The sequence below is a fragment of the Camelina sativa genome, chromosome 11 (genome assembly GCF_030686135.1).
Source record: "Camelina sativa cultivar CO46 ecotype springtype chromosome 11, ASM3068613v1".
In the NCBI taxonomy this organism is placed as follows: domain Eukaryota; kingdom Viridiplantae; phylum Streptophyta; class Magnoliopsida; order Brassicales; family Brassicaceae; genus Camelina; species Camelina sativa.
The window spans coordinates 2,996,846-3,021,161 of record NC_141890.1 but is presented as its reverse complement, the minus strand read 5'-3'; the positions used below and the strand labels follow the sequence as shown (position 1 = coordinate 3,021,161).

Below are 24,316 nucleotides of genomic sequence, written 5' to 3'. Positions count from 1 at the left end.
GTCAGCTCCACCTTGACCAGTAGAGTTCTAAACTGAATCACCTGCGCTTGGTCCCTGAATCAAATCTGTGTTAAAAGTGACTTTCTTCTTTCTTTTAGCTTCAGGTACTATTTCCTTTTCCCTGTACAGCTTCTCCTCATCAAAGACTACATTCCTGCTGATTGTACACCTTCCTTCTTCTACCATACCCTGTAACCTTTGGTACCAACTGGGTATCCCATGAAGAATCCTTTAACAGCCCTAGGACTCATCTTGTCCAGTTGAACGTGTACATATGCCACACATCCAAATCGTCTGAGATGATTGTAATCCACCTTTGATCCTGACCAAACTTCCTCTGGAATCTTGAATTTCAGGGATGCATTAGGAGACCTGTTGATTAGGTAAACTGCAGTTGCAGCAGCTTCAGCCCAAAACTTTTTCTCCGTCCCTGTCTCCGTTAACATACATCTGATCTTATCAGCTATTGTCCTGTTCATCCTTTCAGATACTCCATTCTGCTGAGGAGTATAAGTGCAGGTTCTGTGTCTCTTAATCCCTGAATCCTTGCATAGTTTATCCATCTGTTGGTTGCAGAACTTCAGACCATTGTCTGTTCTTAGACACTTGATCTTCTTGTTTGTTTGATTTTCCACGAGTTTCTTCCACTCTGAGAACTGTTCAAACACCTCGTCCTTACTTCTTAAGAATCTGATCCAGACTTTCTTTGAATAATTATCAATGAATGTTAAGAAGTACTTGCAACTAGACAAGCTTGATTCATTTGAGACTGATCCCCACAAATTGCTGTGTACATACTCCAGGATGTCCGTTGTTGTATGTTTAGCTTCTGGAAAGCTTTGTTTGTGAGATTTACCTAGGACACAGTCTTCACAAAAATCCAATGTGTGAACTTCCTTAGAGTCTAGATAACCTTCTTTGACCAGAAGATTCATGTTCTTTAGACTCATGTGTCCTAGCCTGGAATGCCATCTGTTAGTGAGATTCACTTGGGCTCTTGCCACAGATGCTTCCCCTTTTAAGACAATTCCCTGCAAATAGTACAGTCCATCATGATACTTTCCTGTAAACACTTTCTTGCCCTGCTTGAAGAATGTTACTGCAAAGTCTTCACCAACATAATTGCATCCATTCTTCTCAAGCTGCCCATAGGAGATAAGATTTCTGCCCATCGTAGGCATGTACCTTATCTTTGTAAGTGTTACAATAGAACCATCCGGGTTTAGTATCTTCAGCTTGCCAATTCCTTTCACTTCACTGTAAGTGTTGTTCCCCATCAAGACCTTCCCTCCATCAATCTCCTTGAGATCAAACAAAGCGTCTTTGTCTGGTGTAATGTGGAAAGTACAACCATAATCCATAACCCACTTATCTCTTGTGTTTTGTAGGCTTGCTGTTAGGACCATAGGCTGCTCCTTTTCCTGAGCAACGTTTGCAGCATTAGTAGTTTTCCTTTCCGGACAATCTACTTTAAAGTGACCTTCCTTCCCGCAGACCCAATATTCTCTTGCCTTAGGCTGATTCCTCTGTCTTGACTTTTGATCTCTTATCCTTACTCTTTGACTTGTTGCCTCCTTGACCATTGTTCCTGTTCCCATACCTCCCTCTGCTCACAAATAGGCCTTCTGAGTTTGCCTTTGACTTGACTTTCTGCTTTCGCTCAATTTCCTTAGAGTAAGCAGCGCTTGTAACATCATCAATGGTTAAGGATTGTGTTTTACCGGCTCCATACCTAAGAGTGTCCCTCAGAGATTCATATGGCTCTGGTATAGCAGACAAAATCTGAATAGCGTGATCTTCATTAGAGATGTTGATGTTTAAACTGGCCAAGTCATCCACCAGTTAAAGAAACACATCCAAGTTGTCTTCTATACTTTTCTGTTCTTCATACTTGAAACATGAAAACCTCTGCTTCAAGTAGATGCGGTTAGGTAGGGATTTTGATTGATAATCCCTTTCCAAGGCCTTCCAAACTCCCAATGCCGTGAGTTCATTCATGACCTTACGCAGTGGCACATCGCCTAAGCTCATGCAGATTAGAGTCCTTGCTTTCTTGTCTTTAGCTGGATCAAAATCAACCTTCTCCGTTCCACTCTTCACTCCTGCTATTGCCTTGCCACCTTCTGCAGGAGTTGCAGACGAACTAGTCTGTTCTGTCGTAGTAACGGTCTCTAGTTCCTTGAGAGTGTGCTCTAACCCCTGTAACTCCAGCTGACATCGGATCTTGAATTTCCACAGTCCAAAGTCTCCTTTATCGTCGAACTTTGCAACCTCAAACTTTTGTGTGTTTGATTCCATGACTGTTTCACGATCCTCTTCTTCTACTTGATTTCTTTTAGTGTAATCACCCGCAGAACCTGATACTAGATTGCCTTTTGCTTAACCTGGGTGCTCTGATACCAACTTGTTAAGCCTTGATACCACTTATAAGCTCTGATACCACTTATAAGCTCCAATACCACTTGTAAATGTTTTCACCCGATTAGTCTAACTCTGTATGAGTGCGGAAACAAGAACTAATCAACACCAAAATTTAACGAGTTCTCCTCCAAACCAGAGAGTACGTCTCTTGCAAGGACCGACCCTTGCAAATATCCACTAAAGAAATCCAAGTATAAGTTTTAGTACAAATCTCTCTTGTCTCTCAATCTAACACTCTCTGTTTCTCTCTTATAGGTACTCGACAGAAACACGACCCTGAAGCTTATTCACCTATGCTTCTAGTGTAAGAACAACCCAGAGAACAAAAACAAAAAGAATAAAAAACCTATCTACTCGAAGCCCTTACAGACAATAGATTACCAAGAGGCTCTCTAAACCCGAAAACTCTCTCTCTAACTTGTCTCTCCCTTGCTTCTATGTTGGTGATTCTTCTCTCTCTCTTCCTTGTGAACTCTTGCTTCTCTTTATATATAACCTTGAAGCCGCCTTATTCCAATTAGGTTTAGGGTTTGCAACTCCTTCTCCTTTTGGAAACTTGCCTTTCTTCCTTGTAAAGAAACACAAACCAACCGACTTGGTTCTGGTCCACATCCGAAAGTCCTTCACGGCCCAACCTCGGTCATGTAACAGCGACAGCCCAGTTCGTAACCTGAACCGGTCTTCTGAACCGGATGACAATAATCCACATTGTCGAGTTCCAACTTCAGTAGCACCTTGTTGTTCAAAACGAAAGAAGGGAGTATTGGTTTAAGGATAGAGATAAACTTCTGTGAGAAGAAAATAAAGAAACGATACCTTCAGGTCTGTTTGCTCTCTCCATCTCTCTCTGTCTCTCTTGTTTCTCTCGTCGCCATCGGACTGGGACACACATTAAACTGTAGCATGTAAATAACACTCATTGTCCCTGCAGTGATAAGAATCAACATATTAGAAGAAAAACTATAACAAGAGACAAGACAAAGACCTAACTTACCTTTGAATCGAGCAATTTGATGTTGTTTTACATAAATCCAACTTTAAACCTAGACTTGATCACGAACGAAAATGTAATAAATCTAAAATTTGTAAATCTTACCTCTAAAGTACAAATACCAGGTAGTCTAAACTTTCATAATCCTTAAAGTAATCCCAGAGTTCTACATTTTGATTCTCTACTTGAGAAACTTCCGTTGAAGCTCATATTGAAGATGTGTCTGCATTATGATTAGTCAATGCAATTGTTTGAAGATGAAGCCCCTGCAACAATAAGAAAATGAGATCTATCAAGCTATGAGTCTGTTCTAAAGTGATGAAGGGTATTTACCTTGAATTATGGCAGATGTGGGAAACTTCTTTGTGGTGCAGGCAAAAGCTGGTGCTATGGGGTGAAGTCCTTGCTGATTTTGAAACAATAATTGGCTCACATGTCTTAGTTTTCCATTATTTAGCTTTTTCCTTGTGATGGCTTTGATTTTGATGAATCATATTGCTAGTGCTAGCTAAGTATTTAACACTCGTTTCCCTGCAGTAAAAGAAATCAACACATTAAAAAAATACTATAATGAGAAGAACGTGAGACCATAGTGGTTATTAAGAATGTCAACTACCTTTATACATTTTTATGATTACTGCGGCCTTTGGCTTGAGACAATTCTGGTGCCTTGTCGAGTTCCACTTCAGTAGCACCTTGTTGTTCAACAAAAAAAAAGGAATCATTGGGTAGAGAAGGATGAACTCGAAACAGGACAAAGAAAAGAAAAGAAAATCTGAGAGGAATTTGAGATTACTTACAGAGCAAGAAGAGGGGTATTCCATGGTCTTGGTCATAATCCCTAACACTTCAGTAGCACCTTGTTGTTCAAAAAGAAAAAGAAAAAAAGAAAAAAAGAAGGGAGTATTGGTTAAAAGGATAGAGATAAACTTGAAACAGAAGAAAATAAAGAAAAGAATACAACTTTGAGATGACTTACAGAGCAATGAGAAGAGGATTTATTTTCCATCGTTTGGGTCCATAAGTCACCATCATCCGTAACATCAATGGGAAGAAAGTGAACCTCCATATATCTGTGTCATCTAGAGAAGCTGCAACAACAAAACCAAAAAGTCTCAGTCTCACTTATGGATGGGGACTACTGAAGCGAAAAGTATTGAGTTATTGTGAGTACTGAGTAATGGAACGACTTGCCTGAGTAAAGCAAAAAATCCAAATGAGAGTTAGAACACGAACACGCACACACACACCAGTTAAGCCCAAAAGAAACAAACAAACCCATTAAAAAAAAAGAAGCAAATTCGACTCACTTGGATACTTTAAAAATCAGTTGGAAGTTGTTACTTTAAGAACGCCCTCCGGCAACCGTTTTTGCTCTGAATCTACTTCATCCTCCAAAAAAATCTGGCTGAAACACACGAACACACAGTATTATAAACGAAACAAACAAACCTATTATTGAGGATCACCGTATACAAACAAAAGCTGAACTCCTATTTCAAAAGCAAAAACATTCACTCGCCAAATAAAGATAAGAGAAGAGTTAAGGAATAAGAGAATTACCTGTGGAAGGGAATTGTTGGCATGAGGCATCACAAGTACCTTTTTGTTTATAGGTTCTGCGTTGAATTATTTCTGGTGCCTTGTCGAGTTCCACTTCAGTAGCACCTTGTTGTTCAACCAAAAAAAAGGATCAATTGAGTAGTCAAGGATGAAATTCAAACAGTACAAAGAAAAGAAAAGCTGATAGGAATTTGAGATTACTTACAGAGCAAGAAGAGGGGTGTTCCATGGTCTGGGTCATAATCCTAAGTCCTAACACTTCATTAGAACCTTGTTGTTCAAAAACAAAAGAAAAAGGGAGTATTGGTTAACGGATATATATATATATATATATATATATAAACTTGTAACAGATGAGGCCATGACACCCTTTCAACCTGTGGGAAGGGTAGTGCTTTGAATTCTGGTGCCTTGAAGAGTTCCACCTCAATAGCAAGAAAAAAAGATTAATGGGTAGTCAAGGATGAACCTTAAACAGGAAAAAGAAAAGAAAAACATAGAGGAATTTGAGATCACTTACAGAGCAAGAAGAGGGGTGTTCCATGGTCATAATCCTTAACACTTCAGTAGCACCTTGTTGTTCACAAACAAAATCATCATCCTGGTTGGAACACGAACACACACACCTGTTTCAGCCAAAAGAAACAAACAAACACAAAGCTATTTAGCCCAAAAGAAATTAACAAACCCATTAAGATCACCATATACAAACAAAAGCTAGACTCTTATTTCAAAAGTAAAAAATATTCACATGCCAAATAAAGATAAGAGAAAAGTTAAGGAACCAGAGAGTTTATTATTACCTGACGAAGGGAATTTTTGGCATGAGGCAATGACAAGTACCGTTTTGTTCGAAGGGTGCTGCTTTGAATTCTGGTGCCTTGTCGAGTTCCAACTTCAGAACAACAATAAAAAAAGGATCATTAGGTAGTCAAGGATGAACTTGAAACAAGAAAAAGAAACGAAAAGCAGATAGGAATTTGAGATGTCTTACAGAGCAATAAGAGGGGTGTTCCATGGTCTGGGTCATAATCCATAACACTTCAGTAGCACCTTGTTGTTGACAAAAAAAAAAAGGGAGTATTGGTTAAAGGATAGAGATAAGCTTGTAACAGAAGAAGACAAATAAAAGAGTAAAACTTTTGAGATGACGTACTGAGCAATAAGAAAAGGGACTTCTTTGCCATCGTTTGGGTCAATAATTCAGCATCAACGTTAACATTAATGGGGAGGAAGTGAACCACCATAAATGTATCTCCATCATCTGTTAAACCCAAAAGAAACAAACAAACACATTAATAAGCAAATTCGACTCACTTGTATACCTTTACAAATCAGTTGGATGTTGTTACTTTAAGAACGCCCTCCGACAACCGTTTTTGGTCTGAATATACTTGGTACTGTCCTTGAAATTTTTTGAGTCAACATCCTCGTGGTTGGAACACACACACCTGTTTCGTTTCACCACCTCAAAAGAAACAACAAACCAATTGATTAATTAAGATCCCATAAACACAAAACAGAACTCTTATTACAAAAGCAAAACATTCACACACACCACCTCTGTAACTGTATTAGTAGAAAGAAAAAAAAAATCAAAATCGATACAAATATAGGGTTTAGAAAGATACCTCTGGCTTGTTTTGACTTTAAATTTGCTGAATCAGAATTGGACATACATCAAACTGTAGCTACGTTATTAACTATCATCATTTCCCTGCAGTGATAAGAATCAACACAATTAGAAAGAAAGAAAGAACATTCACACGCCAAATAAGAGAAGAGTTAAGGAATCAGAGAGTTTATTTCCTGTGAAAGGGAATTGTAGGGATGAGGCAATGACAAGTACCTTTTTGTTCAAAGTTTATACGTTGGATTCTCGTGCCTTGTCGAGATCAGCTTCAGTAGCACCTTGATGTTCAACAAAAATAAAAAGGATCATTGGGTAGTCAAGGATGAAGTTGAAACAGGACAAAGAAAAGAAAAGCATATAGGAATCTGAGATTACTTACAGAGCAATAAGAGGGGTATTCCATGGTGATAATCCCTAACACTTCAGTAGCACCTTGTTGTTAAAAAACAAAATCATCATCCTGGTTGGAACACGGTCACACACACCTGTTTCATCCAAAAGATAAAAAACAACAACATTAATGAAGATCACCATATACAAACAAAAGCTAGACTCTTACTTCAAAATCAAAAAAATTCACACGCCAAATAGAATAAGAGAGGAGTTAAGAAATCAGAGAGTTTCAACCTGTGGAAGGGAATTGTTGTGATGAGGCAATGACAAGTAACTTTTTGTTTATAGGTTCTGCGTTGAATTCTTTCTGGTGCCTTGTCGAGTTCCACTTCAGTAGCACCTTGTTGTTCAACCAAAAAAAAAGGATCATGGATTAGTCAAGGATGAACTTCAAACAAGACAAAGAAAAGAAAAGCTGACAGGAATTTGAGATTACTTACAGAGTAAGAAGAGGGGTGTTCCATGGTCTGGGTCATAATCCTAACACTTCAGTAGCACCTTGTTATTCAAAAAAAAAAAAAGGGAGTATTGGTAAAAGGATATATATAAACTTGTAACAGAAGAAAAGAATAAAATTTTGAGATGACTTACAGAGCAATAAGAAGAGGATTTAGTTTCCATCGTTTGGGTCCATAAGTTCAGCATCGTCCTTAACATCAATGGGAAGAAAGTGAACCACCATAAATATATCTCCATCATCTAGAGAAGCTGTAACAACAAAACCAAAAAGTCTCGGTATCACTTATGGATGGGGACTACTACTGAAGCAAACGTATTGAGTGCTTGTGAGTAATGGAACTACTTGCCTGAGTAAAGGCGAAAATTCAAATGAAAGTTAGAACATGCACACGCACACGCCTGATTCACCCAAAAGAAACAAACAAACCCATTACAAAAATTCGAGTCAGTTTTAAGGAAGCGGACAAGGGAAGAAAGACCTATATCACCTTTAAAAATCAGTTTGATGTTGTCACTGTAAGAACGACCACCAGCGACCATTTTTGGTCTGAATCTACGTCTTCCTCCACATAATCTGGCTGGAACACACGAACACACACCTGTTTCACCCAAAAGAAACAAACAAACCCATTATTCAAGAGCACTATTTACAAAGAAAAGATAAACTCTTCTTTCAAAACAAAAACATTCACAGGCAAAATAAAGATAACAGAAGAGTTAAGGAATCAGAGAGTTTCAACCTGTGGAAGGGAATTGTTGGGATGAGGGCCATGAGGCCATGACAAGTACCTTTTTGTTCAAAGGATGGTGCTTTGAATTCTGGGGACTTGTCGAGTTCCACTTCAATAGCACCTTGTTGTTCAAAAAAAAAAAAGATCAATGGGTAGTCAAGGATGAACTTGAAACAGGAAAAAGAAAAGAAAAACATATAGAGGAATCTGAGATCACTTACAGAGCAAGAAGAGAGGTGTTCCATGGTCATCATCCTGTTTCAGCCAAAAAATACAAACACACACACCTGTTTAAGCCAAAAGAAACAAACAAACCCATTATTTAAGATCACCATATACAAACAATAGCTAGACTCTTATTTCAATAGTAAAAAATATTCAAACGCCAAATAAAGATAAGAGAGGAGTTAAGAAATCAGAGAGTTTACCTATGAAAGGGAATTGTTGGCATGAGGCAATGACAAGTGCCGTTTTGTTCAAATGGTGCTGCTTTGAATTCTGGTGCCTTGTCGAGTTCCAACTTCAGAACAACATTAAAAAAAAAGGATCATTGAGTAGTCAAGGATGAACTTGAAACAAGACAAATAAAAGAAAAGCATATAGGAATCTGAGATTACTTATAGAGCAATAAGAGGGGTATTCCATGGTCATAATCCCTAACAGTTCAGGAGCACTTGTTGTTAAAAACAAAATCATCATCCTGGTTGGAACACGGACACACACACCTGTTTCAGCCAAAAGAAACAAACAACAACATTAATGAAGATCACCATATACAAACAAAAGCTAGACTCTTACTTCAAAAGCAAAAACAATCACACGCCATATAAAGATAAGAGAGGAGTTAAGGAATCAGAGAGTTTCAACCTGTGGAAGGGAATTGTTGGGATGAGGCAATGACAAGTAACTTTTTGTTCAAAGGGTGCTGCTTTGAATTCTGGTGCCTTCTCGAGTTCCAACTTCGGTAGCACCTTGTTGTTTTAACAACAACAAAAAAAAAAAGGGGTAGTCAAGGATGAACCTGAAACAGGAAAAAGAAACGAAAAACATAGAGGAATTTGAGATCACTTACAGAGAGTAAGAAGAGGAGTACTCCATGGTTTAGGTCATAATCCCTCACACTTCAGAAGCACCTTGTAGTTCGGAACAAAAAAAAAAAAAAAAAAAAGTATTGGTTAAGGGAGATAGATAAACTTGAAACAGAAGAAAATAAAGAAAAGGAAAAAAAACTTTAGGATGACTTACAGAGAGCAATAAGAAGAGGACATCTTTGCCATCGTTTTGGTCCATAATATCAGCATCATCCTAAACAGTAATGGGAAGGAGGAAGTGAACCACCATAAATATATCTCCATCATCTAGAGAAGCTGCAACAACAAAACCAAATTGATTTAATAGACAAAAACAGAGCGCTTGTTTCAAAAGCAAAACAATCACACACACATATTTGTAATAGTAGAAAGAGAAAAATCGAAATCGATTTGTAGGGTTGAGAAAGAGATACCGCTGACTTGTTTTGGCTCTCTCTCTCGTGGCCTTGCGATGGCTATGATTTTTGCTGAATGAGACTCGGACATACATCAAAACCTGTAGCTTTACGTTTTTAACAATCATCGTTACCCTGCAATGACAAGAATCAACACAATTAGAAAGAAAGCAAAAAAAAGAAACAAGAGGAACAGCGCCACCGACAAGACAAAAAAAAGACCTAGATATTACCTTTTTTTGAATCGAACAGTTTTGATGTTGTTTTTACTGTAAGAGCACGCCGGACCGACCCCGTTTTTGGTGTTCTGAATCTTCATCCTCCAAACAGATAAATCTGAGTAAATCATCGTCCGCCTGGTTGGGAACACGAAACCTAACACACAACTTGTTCATCGTGTCGAAGCTCTGATTTTTTAAAAAGCAAAAAAAAAAAATCAAAATCAAAATCGGAGAAGAACACGAAACGATTACCTCCTCTTCTTCTTGACTTGTTCTTCATCATGTCGCCACCACTAGAAGAATCGAACTCTCTCTCTCTCTCGTCGCGCTCTCTCTCTCTCTCTCTCTCGTCGCTCTCTCGCTCTCTCGCTCAATTGAAGAGTCTCTGATATAATTTTGTGTTCTCCAGATACTGAGTGAGAGTCGTTCCCCAGATATTTTATAAACAAAAGAGGCGAAAACAAAAAAGGGAATAGGAATCCATTTTTCCTTTTTTGTTTGTTATAAGGTCAAAAGGAAATAACCCTAATGCAAATAGTAAATCACTTTCATAAGCTAAAGGCCCAGCATAGATAACACAAGCCCAACATAGGCCCAAGTAGAAAATTGTCAATGTTGGTTTTATTTTTTTACTCGGTTCCTTACAAAATTTACCGGTTTACCAAACCGGGATTGCTTGACTAGTAGAAGTGAAGACTCTGATCCGACCAAGAGTCTCTCCTCAAACATAGATACGTACGTATTCCGAGGGTTAAAAACTTTAAAAACATTAGAACCACCGACAAATAACAAAATTGGGCCTATAAACCAATGGGCCGTATGTTTTTTGTTTTTTTTAATTTTCTCCAATTTCCTTTTGTTTTTATTTCCTAATTATATTTCCTTTTTGCCGACTCGAAGAACGTTTCTATAAATAGAGTGGAGCGTCAAGAGTTGTGTTGATGTTCACTGCGTGAGAAGAAGTCACTGAGTTTTTTGAAAGAGGGCAAAGAGTGATCTCGCCGATGGACGACGGCGAAGGCATAAAGCTCATGAAGGATGAGTCACAGAGAGAGGGGGTTTCATTCTTCTCCGATGGGTCACTCGCCCTGGAGAAATCAATCACCATCGGACCTCTCTCTCTTCCTTCCTTCCTTCCTTCCTTCCTTTGGTATGTTTCTTCTTCTTCTTCGATTTCCTTTCAATTCCTCTATCGTCGAATCGAATAACACTCGTAATTAGGGTTTTTGTAATTAGGGTTTTTTTTTTGTGTGTTTCAATTGCGCGAGAATGTAACGGAATCGACAATTTTCCTGCAGGTGGTGTTTTGTTTGTGCGCTCCGGTGAAGATCCCAGTGGAGGACGAGCTTCTTTTTTAGGGTTAGAGAGAGAGAGTAAACCCTTACTTAAGGCGACTTCAGGACAGAGCAAAGTCTCAGATCGTACCACCTGAAGCTTTTAAAAGGTAACCGGATTTTGCTCTTTTAAGCACAATTACTAGTATTGATTGTTCACAAGATTTAATTTTGATGCCTCTAAAAGTCTGTTTGTTTTTTTTTTTGCTTTGAAGGTACTCATCAAATCAATCCATGGAGGAGAACTAGTTCAGAGTCTCCACAGGAGCTTCCCCCAAATTAACTTCTTTGGGTCTGTTGACTGTTGCATGCTTTCTCTCCATGATGCCAGCTGAGGTCGTGGGCCATAAATATAGATCATACTGATCAACTATGTTAATCTCTTGCTATCCTTACAGGTGAGGTTCTCTCCAGCTATAAGACTAATGTTGCCAAAACTTATTTTTATTGCTATTAACGAATACTTCTTTGTTTGATGTAGAGTGGAAACAGAGGCTTGACTGCTTGGGAGCCCATCCGTGTCTATCCACAAGGACGTATTTGATGCACAAGATTGAGAGGAGGTGTTTACTGTCACCAGGTGAGATTAATTTTCTTTTTCTAGCTCTCATATCTTTTTAACAAGTGCCTTGATTACAGTTTTGTCCCTTAGTTTACAGAACGAAGACGGTTCATGAGGATTACAGATTGAGAGAAAGAGTGTTTCCAGATCGTATCGGTAGCTTTTTTAATCTCTTCGCTCTGATATTCTTCTTCTTCTTCTTAACGTTTCCCTGATTTTTGTTTCTTCGTCTCTTGCAGGGTGTGTTCTCGAAGCAATCCGACTTGTGGAGAGTTCTTCTTCTAGGGTTTGGTTTCTCTCTCTCTCTCTCTCTCTCTCTCTCAATTCATTCCCCCATCTAATCTTTACTCTTCGCTCTGTTATTCCCTAAGTAAGGTTTCTTCGTCTCTTTGCAGGTGTGTTTTGAAAGCGAAGTCTATGATCAGTTAGGACGATGGCTCATATTTTTTAGCACTGAGAGGGAGAGGACTTATCTTGTAAGTTTGTTGTTGTCAGGACGGTGATGTGTGGTTTTGTTGAAAATACACAACTTATTCATTGGCCACATTTTCTATTAACTTGACGGTGATGTCTGCTTTGGTTGTTTATTTTCCCAGGATGTGATCTATGTATCGCAAACTCTAAAGGAGGTGTCTCTGAAGATCTAGCCGGTTTCTCTTAGTTGAGCACTTTGATCCCAATTGATCTTTATCTATCCTCGTCTTCTTAGCTTCTATCATGTTGTTAATCGAAGCTTTTAAAATGCCAATGATAAGAGACCGCATCTGCCCCCCAGGTATGTAGTTTAGAAAACAAACCTTAATTACCGTATTATCTTTCTTACATTATTGGTTTTCTTTCTTTTTCAGTGATAGGCTTCCTGCTAGTTCCAATTCTGTCATGACTAGTGATCCTGGTGTTGTGACTTGTAAGGAACTACTTATTTCTTTTGGTAGAGAGAAGAAGCTCAATCGTCAGGTCAGGCAAGTCAGACTCATTACTCACAATCACTCAATACATTCACTTCAATTCCCCATCCATATGTGAGACTGAGAATTTCTTTGGTTTTGTTTTCCCTGCTTGTGCTTCTCTAGATGATGCTGAATCGTGGACCCAAATGATGGTAAAAGCCCTCTTCTCTGTAAGTCATCTCAAAATCCTCTGCTTTTCTTTATTTTGTTCTCTTTCAAGTTTATCTATCTCCCTCAACCAATTATCCTTTTTTTTTGTTGAACAACAAGGTACTACTGAAGTGGAACTCGCCGACAAGGCGCCATAATTCAAAGCAAAACCCTTGATTTTACCGAGCTAAATGGAGTCCAGAAGCAGGTATATTGTGTTTTATTTATTTCTTTTTTTTTAACCAACAGTGTAACAAGAACCTCAGGTTTATGTTTCGTTTTGCAGGTTTGCTTGAAAAGTTTGAAGCTAAGTACAGTATAAGGTATGAAAAAAAAACATTGTTTAGTATAATCTCAGATTTTTTTTTTTCACTAAGGCTGGTTGTTATATTTCAGACTTAGAAAATTATATTACGAAAGCTTCCTCTAATTCTCTGTTTTTGTGCAGATGGGTGATATGCTATGGGTTTGAAGAATGAAGAAGATTCAGGACCTAAAAGGTAACAATATCAAACTAATACTTCTTGTCATAGGTGTCCTTGACTCAATACGTCTTCCTTTCTAGTCCACATTAATTTGCCAATCTTTAAGTCAGCAAGGTTCTTTAAAACGCAGATTCTGCTTTATTTGTCAATTTATAAACTGTAATCCAATTTCAGATACTCGAAGAGCACGGCCTGTGAAGAGAGCTAAATGGAGTCAAGAAGCAGGTACATTGTGTGTTATTTGTTTCTTGTTCTTATCAACAGTTAAACAAGAATTTCAGGTTTATGTTTTATTTTGCAGGTTTTCATAACTTGGATGTGTTTGAAAAGCTTGAAGCTAAGTATAAGGTATAAAAAACAAAAAAAAAAAGACAGGTTGCAGTTAAATTGTTTTTTCAGCTCTTCACAGACACAATAACGTTTTTGAGTTGTGTTTGGTTAGACTGAAGGAAAGGAAGAGAAAGAAGAAGGAGAAGATGATGAAGAAGTTGAAGAATCAGAGGGAGGAGAATCTGATTACGGAGATTATGATCAGGTTCCACTTATTTTCCGAATTAATGGTGGAATGCAACATTGTGATTCTTCTTCTCAAGTTGCTTTAAAACATTGATCTTCTTAAATGTTTGTTTTTTTAGAATCAAGACTTCAATGATGATGACGACGATTATAATCAGGCAGATGATGGTGAATGTAAGCATCAATCTTTATTCTCTTTTTCCTTGCAATTATGTTTCCATGAAATCTTATAATCGATTCTAACTTACTTTTTTTTTTGTTTTCTTTCTTGCCAATAGTTGAAGATGTTTATTCAGCTCCTTCCTCAAAATGAGCCCTTCACTCCATAGCTCCAGCTTTTGCCTGCACCACAAAGAAGTTCACAACATCTGCCAGAATTCAAGGTAAATACCCTCCATCAGAGATTATCATCACTTTAGAACAAACTTATAGCTTGATGGATCTGTTTTATATTAATGTACAAGGACTCATTTTTTCTTCATCAACTATAGGTTTAAGATTGGATTTACTGTTGAGTTTTTGGGACCTATTTCAAGATTTCTTCAGTTCAGACCAAGAGAGCGGCCGATTCTAGTGGTGACGAGAGCAAGCAGACCTGAACAAGTCATAGGTATCTTCTCGTTTTCTTCTAAACCTATGAATCGATTTAATTTTCGTGTGAATGTTTTTTTGTTTTAACATAAGAGTTTTACTTTCGTATTATATGGGAATATTAAATAGTGTGTTTGTTTCTTTCTTCTGGGTGTAACAGGTGTGTGTTCGTGTTTTCCAACCAAGACGATGATTTAATGACTCAAGATTTAAGGATGAAGTAGATACAGAACATAAACGGTCGCCAGCGTTCTTACACTAACAACATCCAACTGATTAAAAGGTAACATTGGTATTTCTTCCCTTGTCCACTTCCATAAAAGTGAGTCGAATTTGCTTTTTAATCGGTTTATTTGTTTCTTTTGGCTGAAAGAGGTTTATGTTTGCGTCCCACCTGGTGATGATTTATTTGACTCGGAACATAAAACGGTCGCCGCCGTTCATACAGTAACACTAACAACATCAAACTGATTTTAAAAAGTAAGATCGGTCTTGGTCTTTGACTCATCACCTCATCTTTTGCTTGTCCGCTTCCATTAAAAAGTGAGTCGAATTTGCTCTTTTTTTATTGTTTCAGTTTTAGATGGGAATGTGACTGTGATTTTTTTTTTCACTTAGGCTGGTTGTTTTGATTTCAGTTCTAATTCTATATTTTGCAGATCAGTGAAATGCTATGGTTTTAAGGACGAAGAAGGTTCAGGGCAAAGCAATCAAATGATGTTCTTCTCAGAGCTGTTGGATGGTATGGTATAACTGGAACTTTCATTCTTAATTCTTTTTCTTGACCAGACCATATTTGTATTTTGGATTCATCTGAAATTAGGATTTCTGTTGCAGGTTCGTGTGGCTCTTGAAGTATTTGTCAATTTAAGACCGATAACAGTGTTACCACAAGTACAGTATCTCTTTTAGGCAGATCACTGCTTATGATCATCCGGGAGCTTACTGGAGGTCAGTATTAAGTGTTAACACAGAAATATATATTTGTTCTTGATCATGTTTATAATTTTTCCATTTGTTGTGATTATCAAATTGTCAAAGTTTGTGTCTTTCTTTGTTGAATATAGGTATTTACAATGCGCATCCTCGGGGTTTTACCACAAATGAACAAGGTGAGGAAGTTTGCTTTTGTACTGAGTCCTATTCTGCAAGTGAGGTATCATTGTTTTCGCATTTACTAGACTTTTAATTTTGCTGGAAAAGTATTTGACGTCTGGTTAATGTAGGAGTTGCTCAATTGCATTCTTGTTTCTGATTATGAAGAAAGGATGTAGAATCGTGGGTAGGGTTTATTTGGTTTTAATCTCTGCTACTGATATGTTTAAGACATTGCGTCTGTGCTCAGTATCAGGAGATGCCCATTGGAAGAGCCGCTTTGGGAGTTTCCTTTCCGGATTATACCATCAATCAGATGCAATGCTCTTGGAGCCATTGGAGGGGTCTATCTTCTCATCTTATGTTAATTGCTCTAAATTTTTATTTAGGGAAATACAGTGTCTCATATTTTCATGTTGGTACAGTTTAGGGTACAAGTCGGAGAACAGTGAAAAGCATCTGAGGCCTGAGAAGGGGTTACTCCAGCTTCGTGCAGCTCTTAAAAGTCTTTGCAAATCTGAGACCTGCTACAGTTGTGTCACAGGTGACAATCCTCGGCCTAATCTCAGAAATTTCTTGGTAGCCTGAACTATGTTTCTTGTGTGAACTTCAGATTATTGTTTTTTTTTTTGGGTACAGTTAAGTGGATGCTTTCACCTTGAAGAGAGAGGTAGCAGAAGTTGTTGATCTAGTGGATGCTTACATGAGGTCAGTTTAATTGGTTTACTAAAACTGATCGTAACTCTTTTGTTTTTCTCGTTCTGTAATGGGACAGTATCTTTAATTTTAATTTATTAAAACTGATTTACTGTTTTTTTTTTCTTGTTTTGTATCACAGGAGACAAAGAAAAATTGCGTATGCCATGAACAAGCTTCTGCAAAATGAGATGAATCGCCGAGCGACAAGTCTGCAAAATCTTTTACTCGAGGCTTACTTGTGCTTGCATTGCATCTGGCTATTTCGTCCCCTAGAAATACCCTAAATGAATCTTCTTTAAAATTTGAGAATTGAACTTCGCTGCTGTATTCAGGTAGACTCGTAGAGATGTAATAAGTCGTCTGAGTGTTATTATTAGAAGTTTAGAACAGAGACAAGGAGGAGTTCGATTGTTATGCCCAGTGGCATAAAATTAGGACTAGTGAGGCCCAAGTACAGAAGTCCAGTGGCAAAATTAGTTAGTAATGTTCCTTTTTATTATAGTGATTTCCTTTTTTTCTTTTTTTCCGTTAGGTTGTTTATTTTAATTCGTATTTCCTTTTTTAAATAGTAATCTCCTTTTTTATATAATATTAAAAAGGATTTCCTTTTTGCGTTAGGGTTATGTCCTTTTGTTTATCTGTTTGACTGTTTATAAAAACTTTTATTACGCTCTTCACTTGGCTTTTTGAGAGAGAGCGAGCGATAGAGAGCGAAAGCGAGAAAGAGAGTTCGATTATAATGGCGACGAGGGAAAGAGAGGAAACAGACATCAAGAAGTCAGAGAAGGTATCGTTTCGTGTTTCCTTCTTTAACCTAAGGTGAATCGATTTTGATTTTCGTGGTGAATGTTTTTGCTTTCTGAAATCAAGAGTTTCGCTTTTTTTTTGTGTAATGGGTTTACTCTTAATTAATGGGTTTGTTTCTTTTTGGGCGAAACAGGTCTGTTCCAACCAGAAAGAGTGAGATAGACAGGGAGCGAGCGAGAGAGAGGGTTCGATTATAATGGCGACGAGCGAGAGCGAGAGAGAGAGAGAGAGAGAGAGAGAGAGAGAGAGAAGTCAGAGGTATCGTTTCGTGTTTCCTTCTAAAACCCTAAGATGAATCGATTTTGATTTTCGTGGTGAATGTTTTTTGCTGGAGGTATCGTTTTTGTGTTCGTGTTCCAACCTTAAGGACGATGAAGCAGTCGCCGGCGTTCTTACGGTAAAACAACATCAAAACTAATGGATCAAAAAGGTAATCAAAATTGGTCTTTTGTGTTTCCTATTCCGCTTTTGCTTTATAAAAGTGAGTCGAGTTTTTGCTCTTTAATGGGGTTTGTTTCTTTCTTTTGGGTGAAACGAAACAGGTGTTGTGTTCCTGTGTTCCAACCCCGACTGACGATGGTTTATTCGACTCTGTTTTTTTCTTGTCAGTCGCCTGGCGTTCTAACTGTAAGTAACAACATCATTCAAACTCATTAAGAAGGTATATACAAATCTTAAATAATGGTCTTGTTTCTTTTCTTTTTTTTTTCTTCTTTTGGGGTGAAACAGGTGTGTGTGGTGTTCGTGTTCCAACCTGAAGGGCAATTACTCACACTTTTTGGGAGGACCAAGTCGATTCAGAACATAAAAACGGTCGCCGGCGTTGTTACAGTATCACTAACTGGTCGATTAAAAAGGTAATCAAATTGTTCTTTTGTCTTTCCCTTCGCCGCTTTTATAGAGTGAGTCGAGTTTTCGCTCTTTAACGGGTTTGTTTCTTTCTTTTTTGGTGAAATAAAACAGGTCTGTGTTCGTGTTCTAACCAGGAAGATGATGTATTTGACTCAGTTCGTATCCCACAGAAGTTGACTAGTTGTTGATGACTTGATGCCATGACTGACTGGACGAGAAGCTGCATGCAGGTACACTGTTTGTATTTTACATTTGTCAAGAAAATTCGAAACATTCTGAAAAAATGATAATATATATTCTTTTGCAGGGCCATGATGGCAATTTCTCAATATTTGTTCCTTCCCTCTATACCTGGAGGCTACAACTCAGATCCAAGTTCTTCTCTGATCCGCAAGTTAATGACAGGTTTCTTCTACTCTTTGATAATGTATCAGTTTTACCGAATCATGATTTTTCCTTTTGTAGCATTCTTCTTTTAAGTCGTCTCATTCAATTGCTAATTGCAGGTAGACTGGGTGAATCAACAATGCCTGATTTAAGCAGAACGTGTATTACTTACAGACATGCACTTAGTCATCACTGCTTTGTTTTGATAGGTGAGATGTTCCTTATATAAAGCCAGAACTAAGGTCTGTTTCTTACGGATCCGACATGAAGCCAGAACTAAGGTGTCTGCTACATGTTCTTGATCACACCTTCTTGCTTCCTCTACCAGCAACTCAGCTTCTCTCTCTTCTCCATGGTTTGCCTTCCAACTTTGCTTTTCGTTTTGATTTCTTATGGATCCGACAATGTGCCCTTTGAAATAACATGTCTCTTTCTCGTAGGTGCATGCTGGCCATGGAGGATACACAAGGAGCCAAGTGAAGAGCCCAGGAGTTTGTTCTGTTTACTGGTGGACTCGTGGTAGGAGGATGCAGAGCCAAACTCAAAGGCCAAGGTTCCATTTTTATTCTTTGTTTTCTATCTTACAGGTTTTTATGTTTCCTTCCCTCAACGTCTTTCTTATTTCATACTTTGCTTCTCTACTTGTTTTCCTAGCCAAACTTATTCTCTGTTTTTCCTTTCTTATGGATCCGACAATGTGCCCTTTGTAATATCATTTCTCTTTCTCGTAGGTGCATGTTGGCCATGGAGGATACACAAGGAGCCAAGTATAGAGCACTCAAAAAAATTCAGCATTTACTCTTCACTGGAGAGGTACAGGTTTCGAGTTATTTTTTAATTATATTGTTAATTGCTCATAGCTTGGTGCTAGGATGACTGGTTCACCCTGCTTTTAAGTATTTTGGAATCTTTGATTTATATAGGTGATATTTCCATGGATGTTTGATGAGATTCATGCCTTGAAGCCATTCAAAGCTGCCGCTTTTCTCTTGGCCAGCCAAGGAGGAGGATTTTGCCTCTCCATTATATGATTGTTGCTACATTAAAAACTAAAAGGTTTTTTTCTTTGAATCTTTCATCTGTTTTCTTTTCTTATGGATCCGACTATGTATGATCTGTTTGCACATGTCTCTTTCTGGTAGGTGCATGCTGGCCATGGAAGATACTCAAGGAGCCTAGTGACGACTGAAGAGCCTAGTAAAGACTGAAGAGCCCAGATGCTTGTTCTGTTGACTGGTGGACTCAAGGAAGGAGGTTGCTTGAAGAGCAAACTCAAAGGCCAAGGTTCCATTTTTTCTGTTTTTTAATTACCCTTGAGCTCAAATTAGAATCCTCTTGGCGGTTTTTATAGTTGTTTCACTTTTTCAATACTGCGGTTTTTATAGTTGTTTCACTTTTTCAATACTATGGAAGGGTGGCTTATCATGGCTATGCTGCAGATTGTACATGATGAGCTAGTGAGATTCACGGCTGGAGGAGTAGTATCTGAGCTACACTTTGCTAACTCATGTCCTTAAGTAATTTTGTTGGCTGCGCTCCAAGGAGTTGGAAAGACAATGGTCTGCTTTAAAATACCTTGTTACCTAAAGAAGCAGCAGGTATGCTTTGTCAAATTAATTACTGTGGATAGTTTTTGATGGATTGTTTCTTACTTTCTGTCAAATTACACTGACATTTATGATATCTACAGGAGAATTCATGCATGATTATAGCTGGATATGTATATTGACCTGGCTCACCCTGCACACAAAGGAGGCAATAAGATTACACTATGTGAACTTCATAAAGCATTAACTGAAAACCAAACCCAAGGGAACGCTTTGTTTGCTGATTTTTGTTTCTTCTTCTCTTTGCAGGGTGTGTTTTAGAAGCAATTCCGACTTGTGGAGAGTTCTTCTTCTAGGGTTTGGTCAGTCAGTCTCTCTCTCTCTATCAATTCATGCCCCCATCTAATCTTTACTCTTCGCTCTGTTATTCCCTGAGTAAGGTTTCTTCGTCTCTTTGCAGGTTTGGTTTGAAAGCAAAGTCTATGATCTGAGATCATCATCGCTCGCTCCTACACTGCTTCTGAATCTTCACTCCTCCTACGGTTTGTTCTCTCTTTTTTTTTTTTTTTTCTTGAAATTTTGTCACTCGTTTCCTCCTCTACTTCTGAATTTTCATTTTGGGTTTTTAAAATTGAATTACTTGTTGTTTTTTGTTTTGTTGATTTAAATTTTGTGGACTATATATGCTATGATTGATCTGTGATATGGCTTTGATTGATCGTATGGATGGTAACTTCTGTGTGTGTGTTTTTTCAGGAATGGGATCATTGTCTCTTGTTGCTTGCATTAGTGGTTATTGACAACAGTCTTCCTGATGTGTATGTCACAACTCATCCTCTGTCTTATCATCGATTCAATTTTACTTGCTTTCGTTGTGTTCGTTTGTAACATAACTCTGCTCTTTGCAGGTCGTCTCAGTCTGATTTTGGAAACCAAACCAATTATTTGTTTTAAGGTGCAGAGCATACTTCACATCTTTGATAGAAACTCTATTTTAAGACATGTCTTGTGAATTAATATTGTTTTTGAAGTATTCTGATGATGATTTTCATTTTGCAGCTTGCTTATGGCCTGACGTGGTTACATGTGGGGAAGAGTACATTACTTAATCACAACATGATGACAAAGTAATAATATTACGCTACGTATTATTTAATCTTTTCTCACTATTAATATTTTTCATGTTAAAATATATCTTGGAAACAACACAGCAGATCTCTACTTACTATGTTCCCTCTCGATGTCTAGTTTGCAGATTTCATCATCAAAGAGAGTGCCTCTTGTCACACCTGTTTGCGGATCAGCTTCTGTTGGCAAGTCCACTAATAGCTAGCTAGTAGCTACACAACTTGCTCAGAGACTAAACTTGCCAAACGTCTAACAGGTAACCATTCTTCATCTGTTCATTGCATTCTCATTTGTTTGTGATTTTTTGAAAAATTTATAGTATGTGCTCTTTTGTTTTACAGACGGACATGGCATATGAGCTTCTTCGAACAGCAACTGAGTACGTTTTTTTCTCCTTTTTAATGATGGACATACTATGAAGAAGATATATCCAAACATGTGTGGAGTTCCCTTTGGAGTTGGGCTTCGACTTTCTCCCCTTACCTGAGCAGTAACCAAGATTCCCAAGTAAGTGACCTTCTGGTTCCATAAAAAATAATCTTGAGATTTCCTTGTCTTAACATCCTAATTGGTTATTATTTTGTTTCCTCAGGTTCCTACGAAATACCATCTCTATGCCATTGTGGAGCATCTTGGGATTATAGCATCTTTTGGTAATTACTCCTCTTACGTGAGATCAGCTATGGTCCTGTTCAACTATGTTAATCTCTTGCTATGATTACAGGTGAGGTTCTGTCTATCTATAAGACTATTGTTGTCAAAACTTATGTCTCTAAATCATTTGTACTGTTATTAACGAATAGAACTTTGTATGATGTAGAGTGGAAACAGAGGCTTGACTGGTTGGGAGCCCATCCGTGTATATCCACAGGACACCTGAAGGACGTATTTGATGCAGAAGATCGAAAGGAGATGCTTACTTTCACCAGGTGAGATTAACTATTTTCTGCTCTCATATCTTTTTAACAAGTACCTTGATTACATTTTTGTCTCTTAATTTACAGAACGAAGACAGTTCATTGGGATTACACGTTGAGAGAAAGAGTGTTTCAGATCATACCAGCTGAAGCTTCTAAGGTATTGAATTTTGTTGTTTTAAGCACAACTAGTTTTAATTGTTCACAAGATTTATTTTGATGCCTCAAATTAAGTGTTTTTTGCTTTGAAGGTACTCATCAAATCAGTCCTTTGGAGTTGGACTTTGCTTCTTCCCTTACATGAGCAATAGTAACCAAGATTCCCAAGTAAGTGACCAGCTTTTGGTTCCATAAAATCATCTTGAGATTATCATGTCTTAACATCCTAACTGGATATCGTTTTGTTTCTCCAGGTTTCTACAAAATCCCATTTTTCTGCCATTGTGGAGCATATATATATAGCATCTTTTGTTCATTACTCCTTTTATGCGAGGTCAGCTCCTTAGTCCTTAGACATGGCATAAGGTAATATGATAGAACAGTTTTATCTGATTTATGAGTTTATATTGTTCCTCAGATGGTTGATGGGCTGAACTTGCTCGTGACACTTGTTTTTGAGTCCTGGTTTCATTTCTTGTTCTGCAGTTTTACTTGACATTACCTTCCTCAACTCTGTTTTACAGGGAAGTCTGGTGCTAACGAAGTCAGCTTTCCCTTCTGGTACTAAAGCGCCTGCGGATTATGTTCACAGAAAGAGCCTTAAGCTCTGGATTTACTCAGATGCCGGGTAAACTATTTTTTCCTATGCTTCTAGAATAATTTCAGAGGTTAGAGGAATGAATTTTACACTTTTCCTGGTGCTTTGAACATGAATACACATTCTCCTTCTAATTTTGTTGGTTTACTTGCAGCAGCACCATGCCTGGTTCTTTAGGCCATGAGGAGCATAATCCCAATATCTTTACAGAATGGGTACGTTAGATTTCATCCTGGTTTTCTCACATTCTTTTTCATCTCATAAAATGGTCACTGACCTGATTTTCAGACAGTGAGTATAAGTTACAATATTTGGTGGACGTGAACGTGATTGTTTTTATCTTTGATACATGATTGTTTGGTTTGTACTTTGTACTCCGATCCAAATGTTTTTTAGATACATTTCTGATGATTCTGTTTTTGGCTTACTATGTTTCTTCATGAAGGTTGGGAATGCACTTTCGGATCCATATCTTCCATCTGCAGCTGAATTAAATGGTTTAGCTGGGCCACGCAATGGTTAGGCTAATCAGATTACCCCTCTTATTTATCTCCTGATTGAATCTTCTAAACTACCAGTTAAGAGTTACAAAAATGGCTCTTATAAACTGCTAAACTTATGATGTTCAACTAATAATTTTGAAATTGTAGTCTATTTTTCTTTTGCATGGTCTTGTTGTAGGAAGTTCTGCTGCTGTGGATCAGATCACTTGTCACAGTTGCCAAAAATGTGTTTTGAAAGCAAGTTTGTTATGTGATCATCGCTCCCCCGGCCTCTGAATTCATACTTGTGGAATTTTCATCTAGGATTTGGTCTATCTCTCTCAGTTACTTTTTATTATGTTCATACCTCTTTGCTCTGTTATACTTCTTAAATAATGCGTCCCTAAGTAAGTAAGTTTCTTCTTCGTTTTGCAGGTTGTTTTACATATGGGGGAGTGCTGAGTTTGTAAGCCATCATCAATCACTTCCTGCAAAAATACATATTTGTTGCGTCAAGTTCATAGAATTAAAAAAATGTGCGCAATAAATTATTTGTGTTTTCAACCAACTCACACATTACCTTCCTGACAACATACTTACCATCTAAGTCCCGTCTCAGTCTAAACCACCCACCAGCCGGTTGTGTATTCCTTTCAGTTCTTTAAGAAAATGCAGACTCATAAAAGCGTCAGTTATGCAGTAATGTACGGAGTGAATCATGCTGAAAATTTTGGCTCACCTTGCATCATCTAGCTTGAGAGCTAGCTATATGTTTCCATGCATTGAGGCAAAATCATTCTCCTCATGCTTCTCAGCTTCTGTTTTCCACTCCCATACTTTTTTATCGCTCTTCTGATTCATTCCTTAAAACCAATTTAAAATTTTATCAAACCTCAAATCAAAGAAACTCCAATGAAATTTCTTGAATTGAGAGATTACTACACAGTCTACGCAATTCTTAATTTTGGAAAACATTGGACTTTGTGATTACTTACAGAGCAAGAAGAAGATTTGGTCATAATGCATCATCTAACTTTTGCCTTGTGATGCCTTTGATACCTAGCTACGTTGTTAACACTAGTTTCCCTGCAGTCCTGCAGTGGAAAGAATCAACACATTAAAATAAAACACTCCAAAAAAGACAACTAATCCTGTTTTA

General features: G+C 37.8%; 2 protein-coding genes across 52 annotated transcripts; one reads left to right on the top strand and one right to left on the bottom strand.

Moving 5' to 3' along the window:
* Positions 1 to 2,561: 2,561 nt before the first annotated feature.
* LOC104721365 (uncharacterized) lies at positions 2,562 to 10,372 on the bottom strand. 41 transcript variants are annotated; one of them, XM_087476227.1, is made up of 35 exons: positions 10,151 to 10,372; positions 9,911 to 10,052; positions 9,696 to 9,812; positions 9,437 to 9,558; positions 9,264 to 9,324; positions 9,059 to 9,162; positions 8,809 to 8,916; positions 8,620 to 8,711; positions 8,413 to 8,478; positions 8,201 to 8,312; positions 7,949 to 8,059; positions 7,808 to 7,859; positions 7,593 to 7,709; positions 7,442 to 7,499; positions 7,236 to 7,341; positions 6,988 to 7,093; positions 6,825 to 6,886; positions 6,607 to 6,692; positions 6,328 to 6,443; positions 6,132 to 6,239; positions 5,970 to 6,028; positions 5,779 to 5,870; positions 5,496 to 5,601; positions 5,353 to 5,400; positions 5,181 to 5,245; positions 4,976 to 5,080; positions 4,723 to 4,820; positions 4,587 to 4,606; positions 4,392 to 4,503; positions 4,213 to 4,271; positions 4,029 to 4,107; positions 3,746 to 3,943; positions 3,518 to 3,678; positions 3,238 to 3,346; positions 2,562 to 3,155 (listed from the first exon to the last, which is right to left on the bottom strand). In XM_087476227.1, the coding sequence occupies exons 20-25, from the start codon at positions 6,220 to 6,222 to the stop codon at positions 5,228 to 5,230; spliced, it is 414 nt and encodes a 137-aa protein (XP_087332353.1). In that variant the 5' UTR covers positions 6,223 to 6,239; positions 6,328 to 6,443; positions 6,607 to 6,692; positions 6,825 to 6,886; positions 6,988 to 7,093; positions 7,236 to 7,341; positions 7,442 to 7,499; positions 7,593 to 7,709; positions 7,808 to 7,859; positions 7,949 to 8,059; positions 8,201 to 8,312; positions 8,413 to 8,478; positions 8,620 to 8,711; positions 8,809 to 8,916; positions 9,059 to 9,162; positions 9,264 to 9,324; positions 9,437 to 9,558; positions 9,696 to 9,812; positions 9,911 to 10,052; positions 10,151 to 10,372; the 3' UTR covers positions 2,562 to 3,155; positions 3,238 to 3,346; positions 3,518 to 3,678; positions 3,746 to 3,943; positions 4,029 to 4,107; positions 4,213 to 4,271; positions 4,392 to 4,503; positions 4,587 to 4,606; positions 4,723 to 4,820; positions 4,976 to 5,080; positions 5,181 to 5,227. The 41 variants fall into 41 exon arrangements, with proteins under 41 accessions (XP_087332353.1, XP_087332357.1, XP_087332360.1 ...); XM_087476231.1 differs by having other exon boundaries at positions 4,757 to 4,820; XM_087476234.1 differs by having other exon boundaries at positions 4,723 to 4,816.
* A 422-nt stretch (positions 10,373 to 10,794) lies between these two features.
* On the top strand, positions 10,795 to 23,974 carry LOC104721363 (uncharacterized). Of its 11 annotated transcripts, none has more exons than XM_087475509.1 (58): positions 10,795 to 11,048; positions 11,197 to 11,342; positions 11,448 to 11,630; positions 11,714 to 11,812; positions 11,885 to 11,950; positions 12,034 to 12,080; positions 12,190 to 12,270; positions 12,391 to 12,569; positions 12,643 to 12,756; positions 12,868 to 12,914; positions 13,015 to 13,102; positions 13,181 to 13,217; positions 13,343 to 13,394; positions 13,554 to 13,604; positions 13,681 to 13,727; positions 13,822 to 13,914; positions 14,015 to 14,069; positions 14,174 to 14,278; positions 14,387 to 14,505; positions 14,647 to 14,769; positions 14,860 to 15,029; positions 15,146 to 15,228; positions 15,324 to 15,437; positions 15,554 to 15,598; positions 15,832 to 15,925; positions 16,007 to 16,125; positions 16,221 to 16,289; positions 16,420 to 16,612; positions 16,972 to 17,067; positions 17,221 to 17,517; positions 17,630 to 17,714; positions 17,817 to 17,944; positions 18,051 to 18,169; positions 18,247 to 18,344; positions 18,536 to 18,681; positions 18,767 to 18,879; positions 19,058 to 19,139; positions 19,250 to 19,382; positions 19,469 to 19,610; positions 19,766 to 19,924; positions 20,017 to 20,081; positions 20,183 to 20,235; positions 20,334 to 20,415; positions 20,630 to 20,691; positions 20,782 to 20,828; positions 20,933 to 21,000; positions 21,122 to 21,257; positions 21,343 to 21,508; positions 21,594 to 21,725; positions 21,822 to 21,930; positions 22,006 to 22,078; positions 22,170 to 22,245; positions 22,332 to 22,411; positions 22,602 to 22,705; positions 22,833 to 22,890; positions 23,121 to 23,193; positions 23,357 to 23,487; positions 23,593 to 23,974. In XM_087475509.1, exons 13-18 carry the CDS (start codon positions 13,370 to 13,372, stop codon positions 14,206 to 14,208), a joined length of 306 nt encoding a protein of 101 aa, XP_087331635.1. In that variant the 5' UTR covers positions 10,795 to 11,048; positions 11,197 to 11,342; positions 11,448 to 11,630; positions 11,714 to 11,812; positions 11,885 to 11,950; positions 12,034 to 12,080; positions 12,190 to 12,270; positions 12,391 to 12,569; positions 12,643 to 12,756; positions 12,868 to 12,914; positions 13,015 to 13,102; positions 13,181 to 13,217; positions 13,343 to 13,369; the 3' UTR covers positions 14,209 to 14,278; positions 14,387 to 14,505; positions 14,647 to 14,769; positions 14,860 to 15,029; positions 15,146 to 15,228; positions 15,324 to 15,437; positions 15,554 to 15,598; positions 15,832 to 15,925; positions 16,007 to 16,125; positions 16,221 to 16,289; positions 16,420 to 16,612; positions 16,972 to 17,067; positions 17,221 to 17,517; positions 17,630 to 17,714; positions 17,817 to 17,944; positions 18,051 to 18,169; positions 18,247 to 18,344; positions 18,536 to 18,681; positions 18,767 to 18,879; positions 19,058 to 19,139; positions 19,250 to 19,382; positions 19,469 to 19,610; positions 19,766 to 19,924; positions 20,017 to 20,081; positions 20,183 to 20,235; positions 20,334 to 20,415; positions 20,630 to 20,691; positions 20,782 to 20,828; positions 20,933 to 21,000; positions 21,122 to 21,257; positions 21,343 to 21,508; positions 21,594 to 21,725; positions 21,822 to 21,930; positions 22,006 to 22,078; positions 22,170 to 22,245; positions 22,332 to 22,411; positions 22,602 to 22,705; positions 22,833 to 22,890; positions 23,121 to 23,193; positions 23,357 to 23,487; positions 23,593 to 23,974. The 11 variants fall into 11 exon arrangements, with proteins under 11 accessions (XP_087331635.1, XP_087331634.1, XP_087331633.1 ...); XM_087475508.1 differs by having other exon boundaries at positions 12,643 to 12,751; positions 16,420 to 17,067; positions 17,221 to 17,345; positions 17,422 to 17,517; positions 23,593 to 23,893; XM_087475507.1 differs by having other exon boundaries at positions 12,643 to 12,751; positions 16,420 to 17,067; positions 17,221 to 17,345; ... (1 more) ...; positions 22,332 to 22,443; positions 23,593 to 23,893.
* Positions 23,975 to 24,316: the final 342 nt, after the last annotated feature.

Coding starts and splice junctions, on each gene's coding strand:
- LOC104721363 (XM_087475503.1), top strand. CDS start 18,619: ATGTTCTTGATCACACCTTCTTGCTTCCTCTACCAGCAACTCAGCTTC. Junction 18,682..18,766: donor GCTTCTCTCTCTTCTCCATG/GTTTGCCTTCCA, acceptor TCTTTCTCGTAG/GTGCATGCTGGCCATGGAGG. Junction 19,140..19,249: donor ATTTACTCTTCACTGGAGAG/GTACAGGTTTCG, acceptor TGATTTATATAG/GTGATATTTCCATGGATGTT.
- LOC104721365 (XM_087476227.1), bottom strand. CDS start 6,222: ATGGTGGTTCACTTCCTCCCCATTAATGTTAACGTTGATGCTGAATTA. Junction 6,029..6,131: donor GTCCCTTTTCTTATTGCTCA/GTACGTCATCTC, acceptor GTCAACAACAAG/GTGCTACTGAAGTGTTATGG. Junction 5,871..5,969: donor AACACCCCTCTTATTGCTCT/GTAAGACATCTC, acceptor GTTGTTCTGAAG/TTGGAACTCGACAAGGCACC.